We start from the raw sequence: 17,490 nt of genomic DNA, 5'->3' as shown, positions 1-17,490 counted from the left end.
TGAAAACGTTAGACCAGACTGAGATGCACATCACAAGCAATTTGCTAAAGAGTTTGCAGAAGACAAAAAGCAAGCAAGCAAACAACCCCCCCCTCACCTTTTATACAGCCAGAGAGATACAACACATTACAAGTATGTTGTCAAGGCAAACTCATCAGTCCACAGAGCCAAATATCAACAGTATGATGATTGAACTTTCTTTTGAGAGCCACATTTTTTAAACTTAAACTTCTCCTAACTCACCCAGGCCGTGGTATTTTGTGGAAGAGCCACACTCAAGGGGCCAAAGAGCTGCATGTGGCTCATGAGCCATAGTTTGCCAACCATGGCTCTAACTGATTTGACTCAGTGGATAGAGAGTCAGCCTGCGGACTGACAGGTTCCAGGTTGGATTCCGCTCAAGGGCATGTACCTTGGTTTTGGGCAACTGATCGATGTTTTTCTCTCATCGATGTTTCAAACTCTCTATCCCGCTCCCTTCCTGTCTGTAAAAATCAATAAAATATATTTTAAAACTTTTTCAAAAAAAAAGAAAGACAGTAACTTGTCCTCAATAAGAGAACTTTACAGCACCATTTGCTATACATAGTTCGCCTCAAATTCCCAGGGCAATTGGGCTAGCCACCTGCCCTTCTCTGAAGGAAAAATAGAACCGCAGTCTTTGACAGCAGCTACCCGGAGCCGGCCGCCTAGATCTAACTCCTACTGAGACCGAGATAGAGACGCTATCTCCCTGATGTTTACATTTCAAAGCGTTGACTCCAAGGCCCTCACTGGTAAGAACAACATCCTTGGGCCATAAAACTGTCAGGAGGCCTAGTTAGCTTTGGAAGAGATTTACATACATCTCAAAGGGACAGAACAAATTTTACAAATTTCGTGTGTGTGTGTGTGTGTGTGTGTGTGTGTGTGTGTGCGCGCGCGCGCGCTTTAAGGAAGTGCTCTAAGAAAGGGAGGGTGGAAAGTCTCTTTCACTTTTGACACCAGGTGAAAGTCATTTGAAAGAAACTGGATTTACGCGTCAATTCCTCCACACATTTCGCTGCCCTTGTGCCCCATTCCATGCCCCCACGCCCCCCGCCCCCTCTTCACCTGGCCAACTAGGACCAGACTTCCAAAACCCTTATAAACTCCGTTCCTAACGTAAGCTGTCAGACCCCCAGCCCGACTAGAGAATGGCTCTTCTCAAAGGCCTTTACTCTCAGAATCGGAAAAGGTCGCAGATAGTTGGTGTGTTTCCCACCCATTTCCAAGACGGTAAAACTGAGGCCCAGGAAAATCCCAACTGGCGGCTACTTAGGGTTCCAGGTCACTGGAGCAAAGGGGGCACTTAAAGCTTCGGGACACTTTAAAAGTCATCTAACGTGATCAAACCCTTGGCCCGCCTCATTCTGCCTTGGCACATTGGGAGTTAAGGCCCGGGGCACGCAGGGTTCCTCCTGATCGCGCCTGCGCACACCAGGCCTTGCCAATCTGCCCCGGACCCCAACGTTTGCACCGGCCTCTCCTAATCCGGAACCCGATCCCCATTCCGCCGGCCCTGCCTTGACAGGCGTGACCGTCAGCCAATCAGAGTAGAGAGCAGAGTGCCGCGGCGCCAATGGGGACAGCCCGAGGGGCGGTGGGGGCGGACTCCCCGAGGAAAGGAGAAGACAGCCTCAAGATGGAGGCGGCGGCGGCCGCTGCGGCCTGACAGGTGAGGGCGGGCCGGCAGGGTTGGGTTTCTGGAGCGATCGCCGGCCTTGGACAGGGAGCCGGGCCCCAAAGCCTAGCTCCGGGGTGACTGCGCCTGGGCCCCGGCGCCCCCCGCCCGGAACCGCGGAGTGGTTTGACCCGGGGAGCCCATCGCCGGTAGCCGGGGTAGCGGCGGGTGGACAGGAGAACGGGGGCCGGGCTGCGGGGGGTGGTTGTGCCCGCTGAGGGTGGTAGCACGCCTGCGCGGAGTGGGAGGCCCGCGGTGGGCGGGGCCGTGCCCAATGGGTCTCGGGCGGTGGTGGCACCGGGATGCCCTCGAAAGCTCCCTAAGGTCTCTGATGACCCTTCCTTACCAACGACCGGGAGGGAGTGGAGACTCACTTTGCTATTCGCTTTATGGTCCTGGATCAGCGTCTCACCCACCAGGCGAATATGTGAGGATTCTCCCCTTATTCCTCCTCCAGCCACCCCAGCTTCCTTCCGCTGTCACCAGAAAGACTAGTATGTCTGTGACCCGTTCGTTAGTGGACAGGGGTCCTTTTGGTTTTTGTCTGTCTGTCTGTTTGCTTGTGTTATTGATTTTTAGAGAGGGAGAGAGAAATTGAAACATCAATGAGGAGAGAGAATCACTGATCGCCTGCCTCCTGCACGCCCCCTACTGGGGATCAAGCCCGCAACCAGGGCATGTGCCCCCGTCTGGAATGGAACCTGGGACCCAACAGTCCAGGCTGATACTCTATCCACCGAGCCAACCCGCCAGGGCCGACAGGGATCCTTTTGGAGTCTCCCTGCTTTATCCCCATTTACCCCACCTCAGCAATGACTGGTGGTGCACCAGTACCCACCTGACAGTGTCCACCCTTCTCCCCATTCGAGTCTCTTTGTTAACATCTTCAACACAGTGTCTGTGATCCTCTACTTCCGGTCACAGTCTGGGAACCTACCGTCCTTCCTGTCCAGGGCTTAGGGATGGCCACCGGACCCTTCAGAACACTCTGGTGCAATCCCCACTTTCCCAAAGTAGGAGCAACATCTGAGCATCTCCCGTTTGTTCCCCTTCACCCTGTGTGACTTTTCCTTCAGCACAGGAGCTGGTAACCCCCTTCTCCATTCAAAAGGCAGGACAGTCCAGCCGGTGTGGTTCAGTGATTGAGCGTTGACCTATGAACCAGGAGGTCACAGTTCAATTCCCGTCAGGGCACATGCCCAGGTTGTTGATACGCAGTAGGGGGCGTGCAGGAGGCAGCCGATCGTGATTCTCTCTCATTATGGATGTTGCTATTTCCCTCTCCCTCTTCCTTCCTCTCCGGAATCAATAGAAAATACTTTCATAAAAGGCAGGACAGCCAGTTCATGTCCATTATGGATCTGGCACACCCCAGTGCAGTGTGCTGCCTCCCCCATTAGCCCGCAGCAGACTGTGTACCCCTGTGCCCTCAAGGACAGCGTGTGCCGTCTCTCTTTGTGTTAGCGTACCCCACCTGGCCCCATGCAGAGACCTTGGCAGAGCTGAGCAGAGAAGGAACTGGATCGACTTCAAGGTGTCACTAAGTTCCCTTGGACAGCTCTGTGGAAATGAGGCTACTGACGGTGATGTGGAGCCTGGAGATGGACATTTTGTGTCTCCCGCCACTGTGATTCCAGACTGTCTTTATTGGACCACTGAATTTCCTCTCTGTCTTCTAGGAGCCCCATGGCACCTGCCCCGCCCCGCCTCAGCCCATCTTGACGAAGTCCTAGGCTCCATGGAGCCACCACGGGGCCCCCCCGCCAACGGGGCCGAGCCGTCCCGGGCAGTGGGCACTGTCAAAGTGTACCTGCCCAACAAGCAACGCACAGTGGTGAGTCTGATGGGAGCAGATGGACCCAGTTGTAAATCTTGGATCAGGAGGGAAGCTAGGGCTGGATGGAAGGTTTTGCCAAGGGATAGGAGAGTTGGCTGGGATCCCAGTAGGACTCTAACCCACTCCCCCCTATCCCCCCCTTCACAGGTGACTGTCCGGGATGGCATGAGTGTCTATGACTCTCTAGACAAGGCTCTCAAGGTGCGGGGTCTCAATCAGGATTGCTGCGTGGTCTACCGGCTCATCAAAGGGTAGGTGTGGCAAACACACACCCCGCCCTCTGGGTACCCAGTCTCCTATCCCCTCCTCAGAGTCATCGGACTCCTTCTTTCTGTTGTGGCGTCTCCATTAGTCTTCCCTTCATTCAGTGAATCCGTGAGTCCAACCAGCTTTTGTTTCATCACTTCCTTAGTTCATTGGCCTGTAAGGTCAGCGGCACACTCTCTGCTTGGTCCCCAAGTCTTCACCTGCTCCGTCTGTTTTGTTCATTTATTTTGTTCTTTCACTGTTTCATCCATTTGTCTGCCCTCTCCTACCTCTGCTTTCCCACTCTGTCTGCTGAGTTGGGCCTCGCTGGCCTTCCACTTATTCCTTTGTTCGGGGGTTTCTTAATTTTTTATTCAATTCACACATTGCTTTTAAAAATATATATATATATATATATTTCTTTATTGACTTCAGAGAGGAAGGTAGAGGGAGAGAGAGAGAGAGAGTAAAACATCAATGATGAGAGAGAATCATTCATCGGCTGCCTCCAGCACATCCCCTACCTAGGATTGAGCCCATAGCTCAGGCATTTGCCCTTGACCGGAATCAAAGCTGGGACCCTTCAGTCCGCAGGCCAATGCTCTATCCACTGAGCCCAACCAGCTAGGGCTACACATTGCTTTTTATTTATCATTTCAATGCCTCGTCAGCCATTTTTTTCAGAGGCTTGCTTAGCACTTCTGAAACTTAGCTGTTAACTCACCATCTCATTTGCTCATCATCTTATGGGTGAGGGCAAGGACTCTTCACACTGTCCTGCCACTCACAATCCCTGAGGTGTTAGGCAAGTAAGCCACTTTCTCCCTCTGAGCCTCAGCTTCCCCATCTGTAAAGTGGGACAATGATAGTAACTAGTTCCTAGAGTTGCTGTGATAAGAATGGAACATGTCAGGTATTGCTCCACGGATAGCCAACTCGGGGGACTTGTGGGGGTTCTTTGCCTTCCCAGGGCCTCTGTCCACCCTCCTACTCACTCCCTTCCTTGCCCCCTGCAGGCGAAAGACAGTCACTGCCTGGGACACAGCCATTGCCCCCCTGGATGGCGAGGAGCTCATTGTTGAGGTCCTTGAAGACGTCCCACTGACTATGCACAATTTCGTGAGTGCAGGGTGGATAGTGGGGGCGGACCCTGGGTGTGAGGGGGTTGGTCCTTGACCAGGCCTCAACCTTCCCTGCTCTGTGGCAACAGGTACGGAAGACGTTCTTCAGCCTGGCCTTCTGTGACTTCTGCCTTAAGTTTCTGTTCCATGGCTTCCGCTGCCAAACCTGTGGCTACAAGTTCCACCAGCATTGTTCCTCTAAGGTCCCCACAGTCTGTGTTGACATGAGTACCAACTGCCGACAGTGAGCCTGGCCTGGGGTGGGTCGGGGGTTGGGTGGGGAGGATAGATGCCCAGACACTAGAGTCTTCTAGATGGCTGACCCTTATCCCCTTGCTCTATACCCTAATGCCCTTAAGGTACTACCACAGTATCCAGGATTTGTCCGGAGGCTACAGACAGCATGAGGCTCCTTCCAACCGGCCTTTGAATGAGCCGCTCACCCCTCAGGGTTCCAGGTAGGGATGCCTAAGCCGAAGGGCTGCGTCCGAATAAAAAGATCTGGAGACCATAAGCCATTTTGTTTTCCAAATACAAGTGAAAGTTCATTTGGAAAGTCACAGAGCCTGCCTGGCTAGCTTAGCTGGTTGGAGCATCATCCCGTGCACCAAAAGGTTGCCAGTTCAGTTCCTGGTCAGGGCACATACCTGGGTTGCGGGTTCAATCTTTGGTCAGGGCATGTATGGAAGGCAAATGATCGATGTTTCTCACATCAATATCCTCTCTCTCTCCCCCTTCTTCTTGGGTGAGGATTAAAAAAAGAAAGTCACAGAGGTAGAAAATATGAGCCATCTGGGCTGTGGGGGCTCAGGACACAAGTTTATAGAGGCAATAGAAGGGTTCTTGGAGCTTAGGAGAGAGAGAGAGAGAGAGAGAGAGAGAGAGAGAGGGAGGATGCCAACCACAATGTTTCTGGGCCTCAGATTGCTCATCTGTAAAGAGGGGATAATGATACTTTTTACCACATTGTTCTGGTGAGAGTTAAATGAATTAATATGTGTCTTAATAAAATCTTGCTTGGAAGAAGGTGCAGTACAGGGCATAAGTTCTTACTCATTATAAACATGTGTATGTTTATGCTCAAACCTTTCCATTTTGAAATACATGCTATTTATTATAAATTCCCTTTTATTTCTCCTTTATGTTAAGTATTTCTATATAAAAAATACATTATTGCTCTAATATATCAAAAGTTTATAAAATATGCATTTATATGTCTCATATATCTTATAACACCTATACTTATATGGTATATGTTAATGTATCATGGATTAGATTTATATATAATGTAGAACGTATTTTTTTAAAAGATTTTTTAAAAAATAGATCAATTTCTTTTTAAAAAAATATATATATTTTATTGATTTTTTTTACAGAGAGGAAGGGAGAGAAATAGAGAGTTAGAAACATTGGCCCTAGCTGATTTGCCTCACTTGATAAAGCCTCAGCCTGGGGACTGAAGGGTCCCAGGTTTGATTCCGCTCAAGGGCATGTACCTTGGTTGCAGGCACATCCCCAGTAGGGGTTGTGCAGGAGGCAGCTGATCGACGCTTCTCTCTCATCGATGTTCCTAACACTCTATCCCTCTCCATTTCCCTCTGTAAAAAATTCAATAAATAAAAAAAAGAAAGAAACATCGATGAGAGAGAAACATCAATCAGCTGCCTCCTGTACACCCCTTACTGGGGATGTGCCTGCAACCAAGGTACATGCCCTTGACTGGAATCGAACCTGGGACACTTCAGTCCGCAGGCCGACACTCTAGCCACTGAGCTAAATCGGTTAGGGTTGTAGAACATATATTTTCATGTAATATATAAAATAATAAAGTTAGGGCATTATGTTATTTTTAATTATGGGATGAATTTCATTTTAAGATAGTGGAAGGGAACATTAAGAAATACTTTTGTGACCTTAGCTGGTTTGGCTCAGTGTATAGAACGTCAGCCTGTGGGCTGAAGGGTTCCAGGTTCGATTCCAGCCAAGGGCACATGCCTGGTTGTGGGCTCCATCCCCAGTGGGGGGTGTGCAGGAGGCAGCCGATCAATGATTCTCTCATCATTGCTGTTTCTATCTCTTCCTCTCCCTTCCTCTCTGAAATTAATAAAAATATATTTTTTTTAAAAGAAATTCTTTTTTGCCCTAGCTGATTTGGCTTAGTGGATAGAGCATCAGACCATGAACTGGAGGGTCCTGGGTTTGATTCTGGTCAAGGGCACATACCTTTGTTGCAGATTCCATTATGCAGGAGGCAACCAATATATGTGTCTCTCACATTAAAGTTCCTCTCTGTCCCTCCCTCTCCCACCCACTCTTTCCAAGAATCCATGGAAAAGTATCCTCGGCTGAAGATTAACACACAAAAAAAATTCTTTTTGTAATATTATATATACACATAATCTGGCTACTCAGTGTGTGTGTGTGTATATATATATATATATATATTTTGGAGGCCTGGTGCATGAATTCATGCATGGGTGGGATCTGGCCAGCCTGGCCAGGGGGAGGGGACATAGGCGGTTGGCTGGCCTGCTTGCTGATCGAATTCATGGTTGAGGGGCCACTTTGCATATTAGCCTTTTATTATATAGGATATATACTGAGTGGCCAGGTTATTATGCATTCAGAGATCATCATAATCTGGCCACTCCATGTGTGTATATATCATACATGTATAATATGTACAAATAGCATATCCTATATAATAAAAGCATAATATGCAAATCAACCAAATGGCAGAATGACCAGTCGCTATGATGTGCCCTGACCACCAGGGGGCAGATGCTCAACATAGGAGCTATTCCCTGTGGTCAGTGTGCTATCAGTGTGGCTCATTATCCGTTCTTTAAGTCTTTCCTCAGATGTCACCTCCTTAGAGAAGCCCTTCCTGACTTTACCAGTGACACTTTCTGTCTCCTTATTTTGCTTTATTTTTTCCTTTATTGTACCTATCACCATCAGACACATTAACTATTCTTTGTTGTTGTTGTTTTTATTTCTTCTTTTCCCTACTGGAACATCAGCCCCGTGAGGGTAAAAACTTTTGTTTTGCCCACAGTTTTTTTCAATACCTACCATGGTTTCTGGCATACAGCAGGTACCAATAAGTGTTTCTTGAACAAATGAGTAATAGTACTCACAGTGAATGTTTGCTCTGTGTGAGCTAAGCACATGTTTATGATGGGGTGGGAGTGGGAGCGGCTTGACTGGTCCTCCCTTTCATTGGATAGTGATTTCACAGTCTCTCCTCTGGCAGCTCCAGCTCCCAGCACCGAGACCCTGAGCACTTCCCCTTTCCTGCCACGGCCAACGCCCCCCTGCAGCGCATCCGCTCCACGTCTACTCCCAATGTCCATATGGTCAGCACCACCACCCCCCTGGACTCCAGTGTCTTCCAGGTCGGTGCCAAGGGGGCAGTCACGGGGAATCACAAGGCAAAGGGGGGGCCATTCCTCTCTCTGACCGCTGTCCCCCTTCTTCCAGCTTGCTGCCCAGAGTTTCAACGCCGATGGTGAGCCCCCGCTACCTGTGCCCTGAGCCCCCCTGCACCCTACCTGCCTCCACTCACATCCTCTTCACAACCACAGCTGCTGGTAGTAGAGGTGGCAATGATGGAGTGCCCCGGGGGAGCCCCAGCCCGGCTAGTGTGTCCTCGGGGAGGAAGTCCCCACATTCCAAGTCCCCATCAGAACAGCGGGAGAGGAAGTCCGTGGGTGATGACAAGAAGAAAGTGGTAAGCTCCAGGGGGAAACCTTTGGGGGGCACCACAGGCTGAGCGATAAGGGATGTGGGCAGGCCCCTGAGATGCCGCCCATGTGGCCCACAGAAGAATCTGGGGTACCGGGACTCGGGCTATTACTGGGAGGTGCCACCCAGTGAGGTGCAGCTGCTGAAGAGGATCGGGACGGGCTCGTTTGGCACCGTGTTTCGCGGGCGGTGGCATGGCGATGTGGCTGTGAAGGTGCTCAAGGTGGCGCAACCCACAGCTGAGCAGGCGCAGGCCTTCAAGAACGAGATGCAGGTGCTCAGGTGAGATTGCACGTGCGTGTGGAAGCGGGGAGAGGGCAGTGGGCATGGCCTTGGTGCCTCCAGGGAAAGGCCATGCCCGGGCGCTTCTGCACATCACCTGTGTTTGTGTCGTTGCAACCATAAACGTTAAGTTGTGTCAAGAGTGTCCCTCTGCCCTCGGGGAAACAGGTATGTCTGGAGGACCTCTGATGATGTGATTGTTTGTGTTTGGGTTAATACTGACATTAATTAACAGCTCTGGCTCCAAAACGTGGGTCTTGTTTGCCTGCTGTGGAATGTGCAGGGATGGGGAAACTTTTTCCTGCCAAGGGCCATTTGGATATTGATAACATCATTCGAGAACCATACAAAATTATCACCTTGACAATTAGCCTGCTGAATTTGGCCAGACATATGATGAGCTCACCCCTAATGCCTTGGCAGGGCCAGACCAAATGATTTTTCTGGCCTTATATGGCCCGCGGGCTGGACGTTCCCCACCCCTGCCATGGGACATCATTAACACCATTGAGTGCGCTTACGTGAATAACATAATTCTAGTTAATTGCATTGCCAGGAAGGCTTGCATCCTTTCTCGTCTGCTTGTACTGTCATTAGTATTACGCTTATTGTGTTGCATTCTTGCCATTAATTTATTATGATAATGCCATTACTTAAAGAATAACATTACAGTTGACCCTTGCACAACACAGATCCACTTATACGTAGACCTTTTTTCAATCATACTACTGTAAATGTGTTTTCTCTTCCTCATAGTTTCTTAACAGTTTCTTTCCTCTAGCTTATTTTATTGTAAGAATATAGTATAATATATATCATGCAAAATATTTGTCAATCAATTTTATGTTATCAGTAAGACTTCTAGTCAACAGTAGGCTATTAGTAGTTAAGTTTTGGGAAGTTGAAAATTATACGTGGATTTTCAACTGCATGGGGGATCAGTGCCCCTAACCCATGTGTTGCTCACGGGTCAACAGAATTAACTATAATCATAACTGTAATTTAATTATTGTTTAATTAATGATTGTAGTTGCTCTACTTAATATGTCATTAATACTATATTAGCCCATTTGTGCTGAGGGTTCCCTTTTTGCCACCCTAGTTACTACCACTGCAAGGCTTGCCGGCATGGGCTTTCTCTCTGACAGATGAGAACAGTTGTGTTAGAGTTGATGTTCTCACCCCTTGTGCTATTTTAATACTTATCCTCATAATGGATACCATAGTAAGAAAACGTTTTTCCTCTGTGAAATAGAGATTTGAGCATGCTGTTCATTCGCATTACATTCATGTTTTAATCATCATATGACTGCCATGAAGAATGCTTATGTGCTGTGACCCGCTCCGACATGGCAAAGTCGCACAACATCACTGATGGGACAGTTGACCCTTGAACAATGTGGGGGTGAGGGGTGCCGGCCTCCCTGCACAGTTGGAAATTGGTGTGGAACTTTAGGCTCTCCCCAAGCTCCGTTATCCCCATGCGGATTTGCTCTAGGACCCCACAACACATCCCAAAATCTTCAGATGTTCAGATTCCTTATATAAAATGGTGTAGGTCAGTGCATACAGTCAGACCTCGGAATCCGTGGACTCCCAGCCTCAGATCAAAAACTGTACAGGTAATTTATGGGAAAATATCTGTGTTTAAGTGGATCCATGCAGTTCAAGCCTATGCTGTTCAAGGGTCAACTGTGTTTATACTTGTGCTACCATAACTGCAGTTAATCCTTCTATAAGGAATGGAGGTTTTCTTCTAAATTAGGGCTGATCTATCCATATGTGACAGAATTCCCGTGAGGTAGAGCCAGGTACCTAAGAGCAATTAACAAGGACAGTGACATTTTCAGAGGGCTTACTTGTTTTCGGTGCTGTTGTATGTACCTTACAGATTATTTACTCACTCCTCCCAACATCTGCATAAGGTAGCTCATATAGTGATCACATTTGAGGAAAATGAGACACAGATTACTAGTAAGTGTCCTCCTGAGGTTGCACAGTGGGTACCTGGGGAAGCCTGGATTGAAACATAGGATCGCACTTGAGTCCAAAGCCCAACTTCCTTGCTGATGAGCCTCTTGTGGTGATCAATAGGATATAATCACATCACTGATATTTCTACCTGGCATTTGTCAATATCACTCAGCTATAGCATAACGTTCATAAGTTGGCATTCCACTTTCTTGTTTGTAGAATGGTCACAGGCCCAGGAAATGGTCAGGATCAGAGGTATGGCAGGTGTTGATGATTAAGACACTACTGGGTGGCAGAGGCTTAGAGATAGTCATCCACCCCTCCTGCTTTTGTTGAGAGACTGAGATGAAGAAGCTCAGAACGTAAGCCCCAGCTCCGAATCAGCCCAGCAAAGATATCTCATAGTCATTGAATCTGACGAGGTCTGGCCCTGAGCTTCCTAAAAGGCAGGGTGGAAATGATGACAGAAGATGGCAGTGAACAGCATATTCCTAATGCTTCGAAAGTGAGTGACAGCTCTCTCTTCCCTCCCTGCTTACAGAAAGACACGTCATGTCAACATCTTGCTGTTCATGGGCTTCATGACCCGGCCGGGGTTCGCCATCATCACACAGTGGTGTGAGGGCTCCAGCCTCTACCACCACCTGCACGTGGCCGACACACGCTTCGACATGGTCCAGCTCATTGACGTGGCCCGGCAGACGGCCCAGGGCATGGAGTGAGCCTCCTGGACTAGGGACTAGGAAGGGGGCTGGGGAACTGGGGGAGGGAGATGAGGTAACCCCCAGCCAATTTGCCACCCACTTCCACCCCCACAGCTACCTCCATGCCAAGAACATCATCCACCGGGATCTCAAGTCTAACAGTATCTATCTGTCCCTGTGTCAGAGCTGGGGGGGAGGGGGGCAGTGAGGACTTAGAAAGCTGTGTCTTGTGGGGGAGGGGAGCTTCTGAGGCAGAATAGGGTGGGGCGTGTGTCACTTGGCCCTTGCCAGGTGGCAGAGCTATGGGTGGTGAGGAGCCTTTAATAGGGTCTCCCGGTCAGGAGTCAGAGCGTGGCTTGTTCAGGTGCTGTTCTTGGAGACTCTGATCAGTTATAGAGAGTTCCTGATCAGGGTCACTGGTATGGTGGGTATGGGTGCCATTAGAGGGGCTTCCTGTTCAGAAGTCGAGGGGCCAAGTGTAGGAGGCACCAATTGGAGCTCCCACTCAAGTCAAGGTTGTGGTGGATTTGTGTGACATTGGGGGACTTCCGGTGAGGGTTAGAGGCATGACTGGTTTGGAGGTGTTAACGAGAGCCTCCCAGTCAGGGTGAGGGTGTGGCTATTGAGAGTCCTTGTAGTGGCCCTTGACCCCGGTGGACATCTTCCTACATGAGGGGCTCACAGTGAAGATCGGTGACTTCGGCCTGGCCACGGTGAAGACGAGATGGAGCGGGGCTCAGCCCTTGGAGCAGCCCTCAGGCTCTGTGCTGTGGATGGTGCGTTGGGCCAGGCTGGGCCAGGAGCGTGGAGGGCCATGGGCTGCACGGCTGGGACATGGGGAGCTGAGTGGGGGATAGGGATGCCTGTTTGGGTGCGTTTCTCCTCATGTGGGTGGCTCTGAGTTGTACCCAGTGTGGCTAGCGGGATCTGGGACTGTGGGCCAGCCATTGGCTGACCTTCATGGTTCTCCTGCCTGGTCTGGCCTATTGTAGGCGGCTGAGGTGATCCGTATGCAGGACCCAAACCCCTACAGCTTCCAGTCAGATGTCTACGCCTATGGGGTTGTGCTCTATGAGCTCATGACCGGCTCCTTGCCTTATAGCCACATTGGCAGCCGTGACCAGGTGAGCCCTGCGCCTTACCTGCAATTTCCCAGGCTACCCCTTCCCCCACAAACACCATCCTCTGGGTCCTCAAAGTTCAGAAACTCCTGAACCCCCTATGCTCAGAAATCCCTTCGAGCCCCTCCCCAACACCCAGAAGCCCTTTGGACCCCTCAACAACTACCAGGCCTTTGGCTCATGTACTCAAAATCCTGCAAGTCCCCAAAGCCCAGAATCTCATTTCTCCCAGAAACAGAATTCCTCCATGCTTCTGTAGTACAGAAACCCACAATTACTCAGGCCTTGGGTGTTTGGCAGGTTTGGAGGCCCTGGCATCCACAATACTTTAGGCTCCAGCCTCTCACAGTTGTCCAGATCCAAAGCAGGCCTTCAGAAACCAAGGATCCTCTAGACTCCAGATACCAGCAGTCCTACAGACCACATGGACCCATAGTCCCCAGGCCCCAGACTCTCCCCCCCGCAACCCCCCCCCCGAAATACAAGCTCCTGAGTGCTAGAATACTTCAGCTCCCTCTAGTCCCAGAAGTTTGCATTTCTCCCAGACTCAGTACTTTCCAGGTCCTTAGGCCCCCTAGAAAACTATGGACCCATAATCCTTTGGGACCCAGACACCTGAAATCCTTGGCTTTCCTCAAGCTTAAATCCCTGTGTTCTGCTAGCAGAGAATCCTCACAAGGCCTCAGAGACCCCGAATCCTTGGATTCACAAGATACCACAATCCTCAGAGCCCCAATACCCAGAATCCCCAGTTCCCCCAAAGGAGCCTTCTAAGTTCATTGAGAATTGGAATTCTCTGAGCCTTCCAGCCCAAATCCCTAGATCAGCCATTCCTCTCCCCTTCCCTCCTTTCCCCCAGATTATCTTTATGGTGGGCCGTGGCTATCTGTCCCCGGACCTCAGCAAAATCTCCAGCAACTGCCCCAAGGCCATGCGGCGCCTGCTGTCTGATTGCCTCAAGTTTCAGCGAGAGGAGCGGCCCCTCTTCCCCCAGGTGGGCTGGGTAGGAGGGCTGGATCCTCTGGGGAGGGGGCTCTGAGAAGGAGGAAGACTGAGATGTGAATGTGATATACAATGTGTGTGTATATGCTTCTCGGGAAGGCTGAGGTCTGGTGGTATTGGGGTGCCCATGTGACTAGATTTGTCTCCTCATGCCATCTTGCCCCCAGATCCTGGCCACGATTGAGCTGCTGCAGCGGTCACTCCCCAAGATTGAGCGGAGTGCCTCCGAACCCTCCTTGCATCGCACCCAGGCTGATGAGTTGCCCGCCTGCCTACTCAGCGCAGCCCGCCTTGTGCCTTAGGCCCTGCCCCCAGCCACCAGGGAGCCAAGCTCAGCCTTCTACACCAAGGAGCCTTGCTCACCAACCAATCAATGTTCCATCTCTGCCCTGATACTGCCTCAGGATTCCCCATTTCTGCCCTGGGAGATGAGGGGGTCCCCATGTGTTTTCCCATTTCTCTGGAACTGGGGGACCCCAAAAGACTGAGACCACAGCCTCATCCATAGTTCGGTTTTCTCTTGACCTTGGGGATACTTCTAAATTTGGGAGCTCCTCTATCTACAATGGCTGGGATTTGTAGCAGGGATTCCACTCAGAAACCTCTCTGGAATTTGTGTCCGATGTGCCTTCCACTGGATTTTGGGGTCCCCAGCACCCCATGTGGAATTGGGGGTCCCTTCTGTGTCTCCCCTGTCATTCAAGGACTCCCCCCTTTCTTCACCAAGAAGCACAGAATTCTGCTGGGCCTTTGCTTGTTTATTTTGCTTCTTGACTCTTCTCGTGGGGTTCAGAGCCGCTGAGGGATGGGGTGGAGTAGAGTCCAGGCAAGGATGGAGGTTGGGGGAAGGTGCAGACCACACAAACAGCGCCACTGCACGCATCACCACAGGCGGCACGATGAACGAGGACCACATATGCCAAGCACGCCACAAGAGGAGGCCACGTCAGTCACAGACACAGACATCACGGCACAGGTGGGGAAGTGGGGGACCACTGGCCTTTCATGTGCAAAGGATTCTGGGAGGATGGGTGGAGTTTGCATATTTAAAGAGAGCTGTCAGAGGCAGGAAAGTGGGGCAGGGGTCCCTGGGGAACTGAGGGATCCTACCAGTGCAAGGAGCTCCCAGTGTATTGAGTAGAGTTGGGAATAGGTGAAGGGCAATCCTTATGGGACTGGATGATGGCATTTGAAGAGGTGGGGCTCCAGAAATGGAGATCCATGAAAGAGAGCTCAAGGGTCGGGGTTTGTTAAGGATTTGGGGAATCCGGGTGGGGAACTAAGTGTGCTTGAGAGATCTCAGGCCAGGAGTGTGGTTGTCAAGGAGTTTTAGGACTCCGGGAGGGGAATCTGTGGTGTAGGCCAGAATGGGTTGCCTGGTGTTCGGGGGCTTCTGGAAAGGAAACCATACTTTGGGAGTGGAGGTCCTCAGGAATTTGGAGGTGACCAGGAATGGGCTTCCCAAGAATTTGGGAATTCCAAACATGAGAAATAGAGTTAGGACCAGAAGTGAGGTTTCCTTGGGGACTTGGGCATTCTGAGGAGTGAGAAGAAGGATCTTGGTGAACCAGGAGAGGGCTTCTCAAGGGAGTTGGAGAGTCCAAAAGTGAGCAATGGATTCAGGGCCCAGACAGGGGTTACCCAGGGATATTGGGGGTTCTCAGTGTGGGGTTTCAGTCGGAGAAGAGGCTGGCGAAAGACTTCCTCAGGCTGCGGATGGTCTCAGCTTTCACCTCGTCCTGGCTAAGGCTGGGCCTGGGCGGGGCTGGTTCTGGAAGGTTGAAGGCATTGGTCAGAGACTGGGATTTGCTAGAGAGAGACAAGGTGGAGGAGGTGTGGGAGGAAGGGGAGAAGAGGAAGGGAGGAGGGGGAGAGAAACACAATGTTACCCCAGGCCCAGCCCCAGCCCTATCCCTCTGGTCCTGGGGCGGTGCCTGTGACCCTCCCCCCACCATCATCATGGTCCTGGACCCTTATGGGTTATCAGGTGGGAGTTGGGGAGCCCTGGTCCAGGCCAGGAGCACTGGGATCTAAGGTAAAGAAGTCTGGGATTAATGGGAAGAGTCTTGGACTGAATCTTCTCTTTAAATCTGGGGTAGTCTGGGAGGAATTTGACAGAAAGATGAAGATGGACAGGGAGGTATCCAGTCCAAGGGTAAGGAGTCCAGGAGGGAGGGGGGCTTGTACCAAGGACAGGCTAGGAGGGACAAATCTAAGGGGGGAGCAGTTGGGTGGGGCAGTGAAGACTTTGAGCTAAGGTGGGAGCAGGTCTGGAATGGACAAGAAGAGGCAGAGTATGGTGTGATGACTTGGGAGGAGACTGAGATGGGCCAGAAGGATTTGGGGATAGACCAGAAAGAAGCCTGACCAGTGATTTCCAACTGGCGTGCTACAAGAATTTTAATACGTGCAATATGTGACTATGTCATTACGGGACCAACCTCTTTTCCGTTAGATTGTCACATTTTTAAAAAGTGACAACAGAGGCAACACAATAGCTGTCTGGTGTGAATGGAGATTCTACCAATTTTTTTTTTTTTTTTTTTTTTTTTTTTTTGTCACGGTGTGCCACAGAATTTTCATGATCAGTGTATGTATGCCATGAGATGACAAGTGTTGAAAATCGCTGGCCTACACTATAGGAAAAGTATGGGGATGATTGGAAAGAGGGTGATGTGACATAGGAGGACTGAACTGGGTGGGAGCACTGGCTTGGAGGAGTTAGGTTGGGCTTGGAGGAGTCAAGGAGGATTAGTTGGGCCGTGAAGGCTCCGAGATGGGAGGAGGACTTGATGGGCAGGGAGACACTGAAGGAGGGTCAGCCAGGTGCCTGGGCTGGAGGAGGGGGCTTTCCCGGGGCATCCTGGGAAGACTTTAAAGTGAAAGTGGGGCTTCTCTGGGATTCTGGCACCAAGTCTCTCAGATGGAGGGAGAAGAACCTGGGATGGAAGGCAAGAGCCTCTGTGGACTGAAAGGGGTGATGGTTTGGGGACGGGCTCTGGCATAGCCTGGACAGAGCTCTCAGGACCCCCGAATGGGACCTGGGTCTGAGGAGCCTGAGAGCTGGGGCTGCTCTCCTGGTGCAGGGGCATGTTTTGCGAGCAGCAAGGCAAGGGCTGCTGAGGGGTCCCTTACTTGAGCTGGGGGTGTGGGGGTCCCCCGGCAGCAGCCGTAGCAGATGGTGGCACATCCTGGCTAGGTTTCTGGGCCAGCTGTGGCTTGGCGGGACGCCCGGGCCCCGCTGGACCGCTGGGTCGAGGTTGCTGTGTGGTGGGTGGCCCAGTGCGGGGCATGGGACCCGCCTGGCTGGCCTGGCGGGTGGGGCCAGTAGGGCCCGGCGGCTTCTGGGGTGGGCCCTGGCGCTGCTGACCACCCGGTGGAGCCCCAGAGGGCTTTGGTGGAGCCTGACCAGAGACGGATGTCTGGCGGGTAGCCTGTAGGGGGCCTGCCTGGCGCTGGGGAGATGGGGAGGCAGGCGGGCGGGCTACTGGAGGTGCCCCCGGTCCTCCTGCCACTGGCCGGGACTGGCGGCCTTGACCCTGGGTCAGTGGTGGGCCCTGGGACATAGGCTGCTGGGACGCTGATGTGGGACTCGGTAGGCGCTGGGGCAGGGGGCTGCCAGCCGGGGGTCCAAGGCCTGAGAGGTGCTGCTGGCCCTGGGGGGGCGGGCGCTGCTGCAACGGAGGTCCCTGGCGCTGGGGGCCCGGGCCGGGCTGCGGAGGGCCACCTGAGCGACAGAGAGAGAGTTCACATG

The 17,490-nt window shown here is 51.4% G+C and overlaps 2 protein-coding genes across 3 annotated transcripts in view; one reads left to right on the top strand and one right to left on the bottom strand.

Annotated features, from left to right (window-relative positions):
- Positions 1–1,567: 1,567 nt before the first annotated feature.
- On the top strand, positions 1,568–14,483 carry ARAF (A-Raf proto-oncogene, serine/threonine kinase). Its single transcript, XM_036460578.2, has 16 exons — positions 1,568–1,696; positions 3,382–3,536; positions 3,687–3,790; positions 4,802–4,904; positions 4,996–5,150; positions 5,266–5,364; positions 8,163–8,304; positions 8,390–8,417; positions 8,494–8,639; positions 8,733–8,935; positions 11,451–11,627; positions 11,728–11,774; positions 12,271–12,389; positions 12,606–12,737; positions 13,594–13,728; positions 13,904–14,483. The coding sequence occupies exons 2-16, from the start codon at positions 3,441–3,443 to the stop codon at positions 14,036–14,038; spliced, it is 1,821 nt and encodes a 606-aa protein (XP_036316471.1). The 5' UTR covers positions 1,568–1,696; positions 3,382–3,440; the 3' UTR covers positions 14,039–14,483.
- The window catches only part of SYN1 (synapsin I), a 32,175-nt gene continuing 29,161 nt past the window's right edge, over positions 14,477–17,490 (bottom strand). Inside the window, exons 12-13 of one of the 2 annotated variants that reach the window (XM_036460549.2) lie at positions 16,872–17,463; positions 14,477–15,545 (exon numbers count right to left, since the gene is read on the bottom strand). In XM_036460549.2, the coding sequence (XP_036316442.1) occupies positions 15,410–15,545; positions 16,872–17,463 (728 nt within the window). In that variant the 3' untranslated portion in view covers positions 14,477–15,409. The remainder of the gene's footprint in view (positions 15,546–16,871; positions 17,464–17,490) is intronic. The other variant, XM_036460550.2, reaches the window with a different exon arrangement.

This window comes from Pipistrellus kuhlii, unplaced genomic scaffold (assembly GCF_014108245.1).
Source record: "Pipistrellus kuhlii isolate mPipKuh1 unplaced genomic scaffold, mPipKuh1.p scaffold_m20_p_32, whole genome shotgun sequence".
Classification (NCBI taxonomy): Eukaryota; Metazoa; Chordata; class Mammalia; order Chiroptera; family Vespertilionidae; genus Pipistrellus; species Pipistrellus kuhlii.
The sequence above is the reverse complement of the archived record's forward strand: the minus strand, read 5'-3'. Positions and strand labels throughout refer to the sequence as shown.

Bases quoted from the DNA above. Each gene is read 5' to 3' on its own strand.
- ARAF (XM_036460578.2), top strand. From the start codon at position 3,441: ATGGAGCCACCACGGGGCCCCCCCGCCAACGGGGCCGAGCCGTCCCGG. The intron at 8,305-8,389 runs GTCGGTGCCAAG...CCCTTCTTCCAG, and splicing joins TGGACTCCAGTGTCTTCCAG to CTTGCTGCCCAGAGTTTCAA. The intron at 8,936-11,450 runs GTGAGATTGCAC...CCCTGCTTACAG, and splicing joins AACGAGATGCAGGTGCTCAG to AAAGACACGTCATGTCAACA.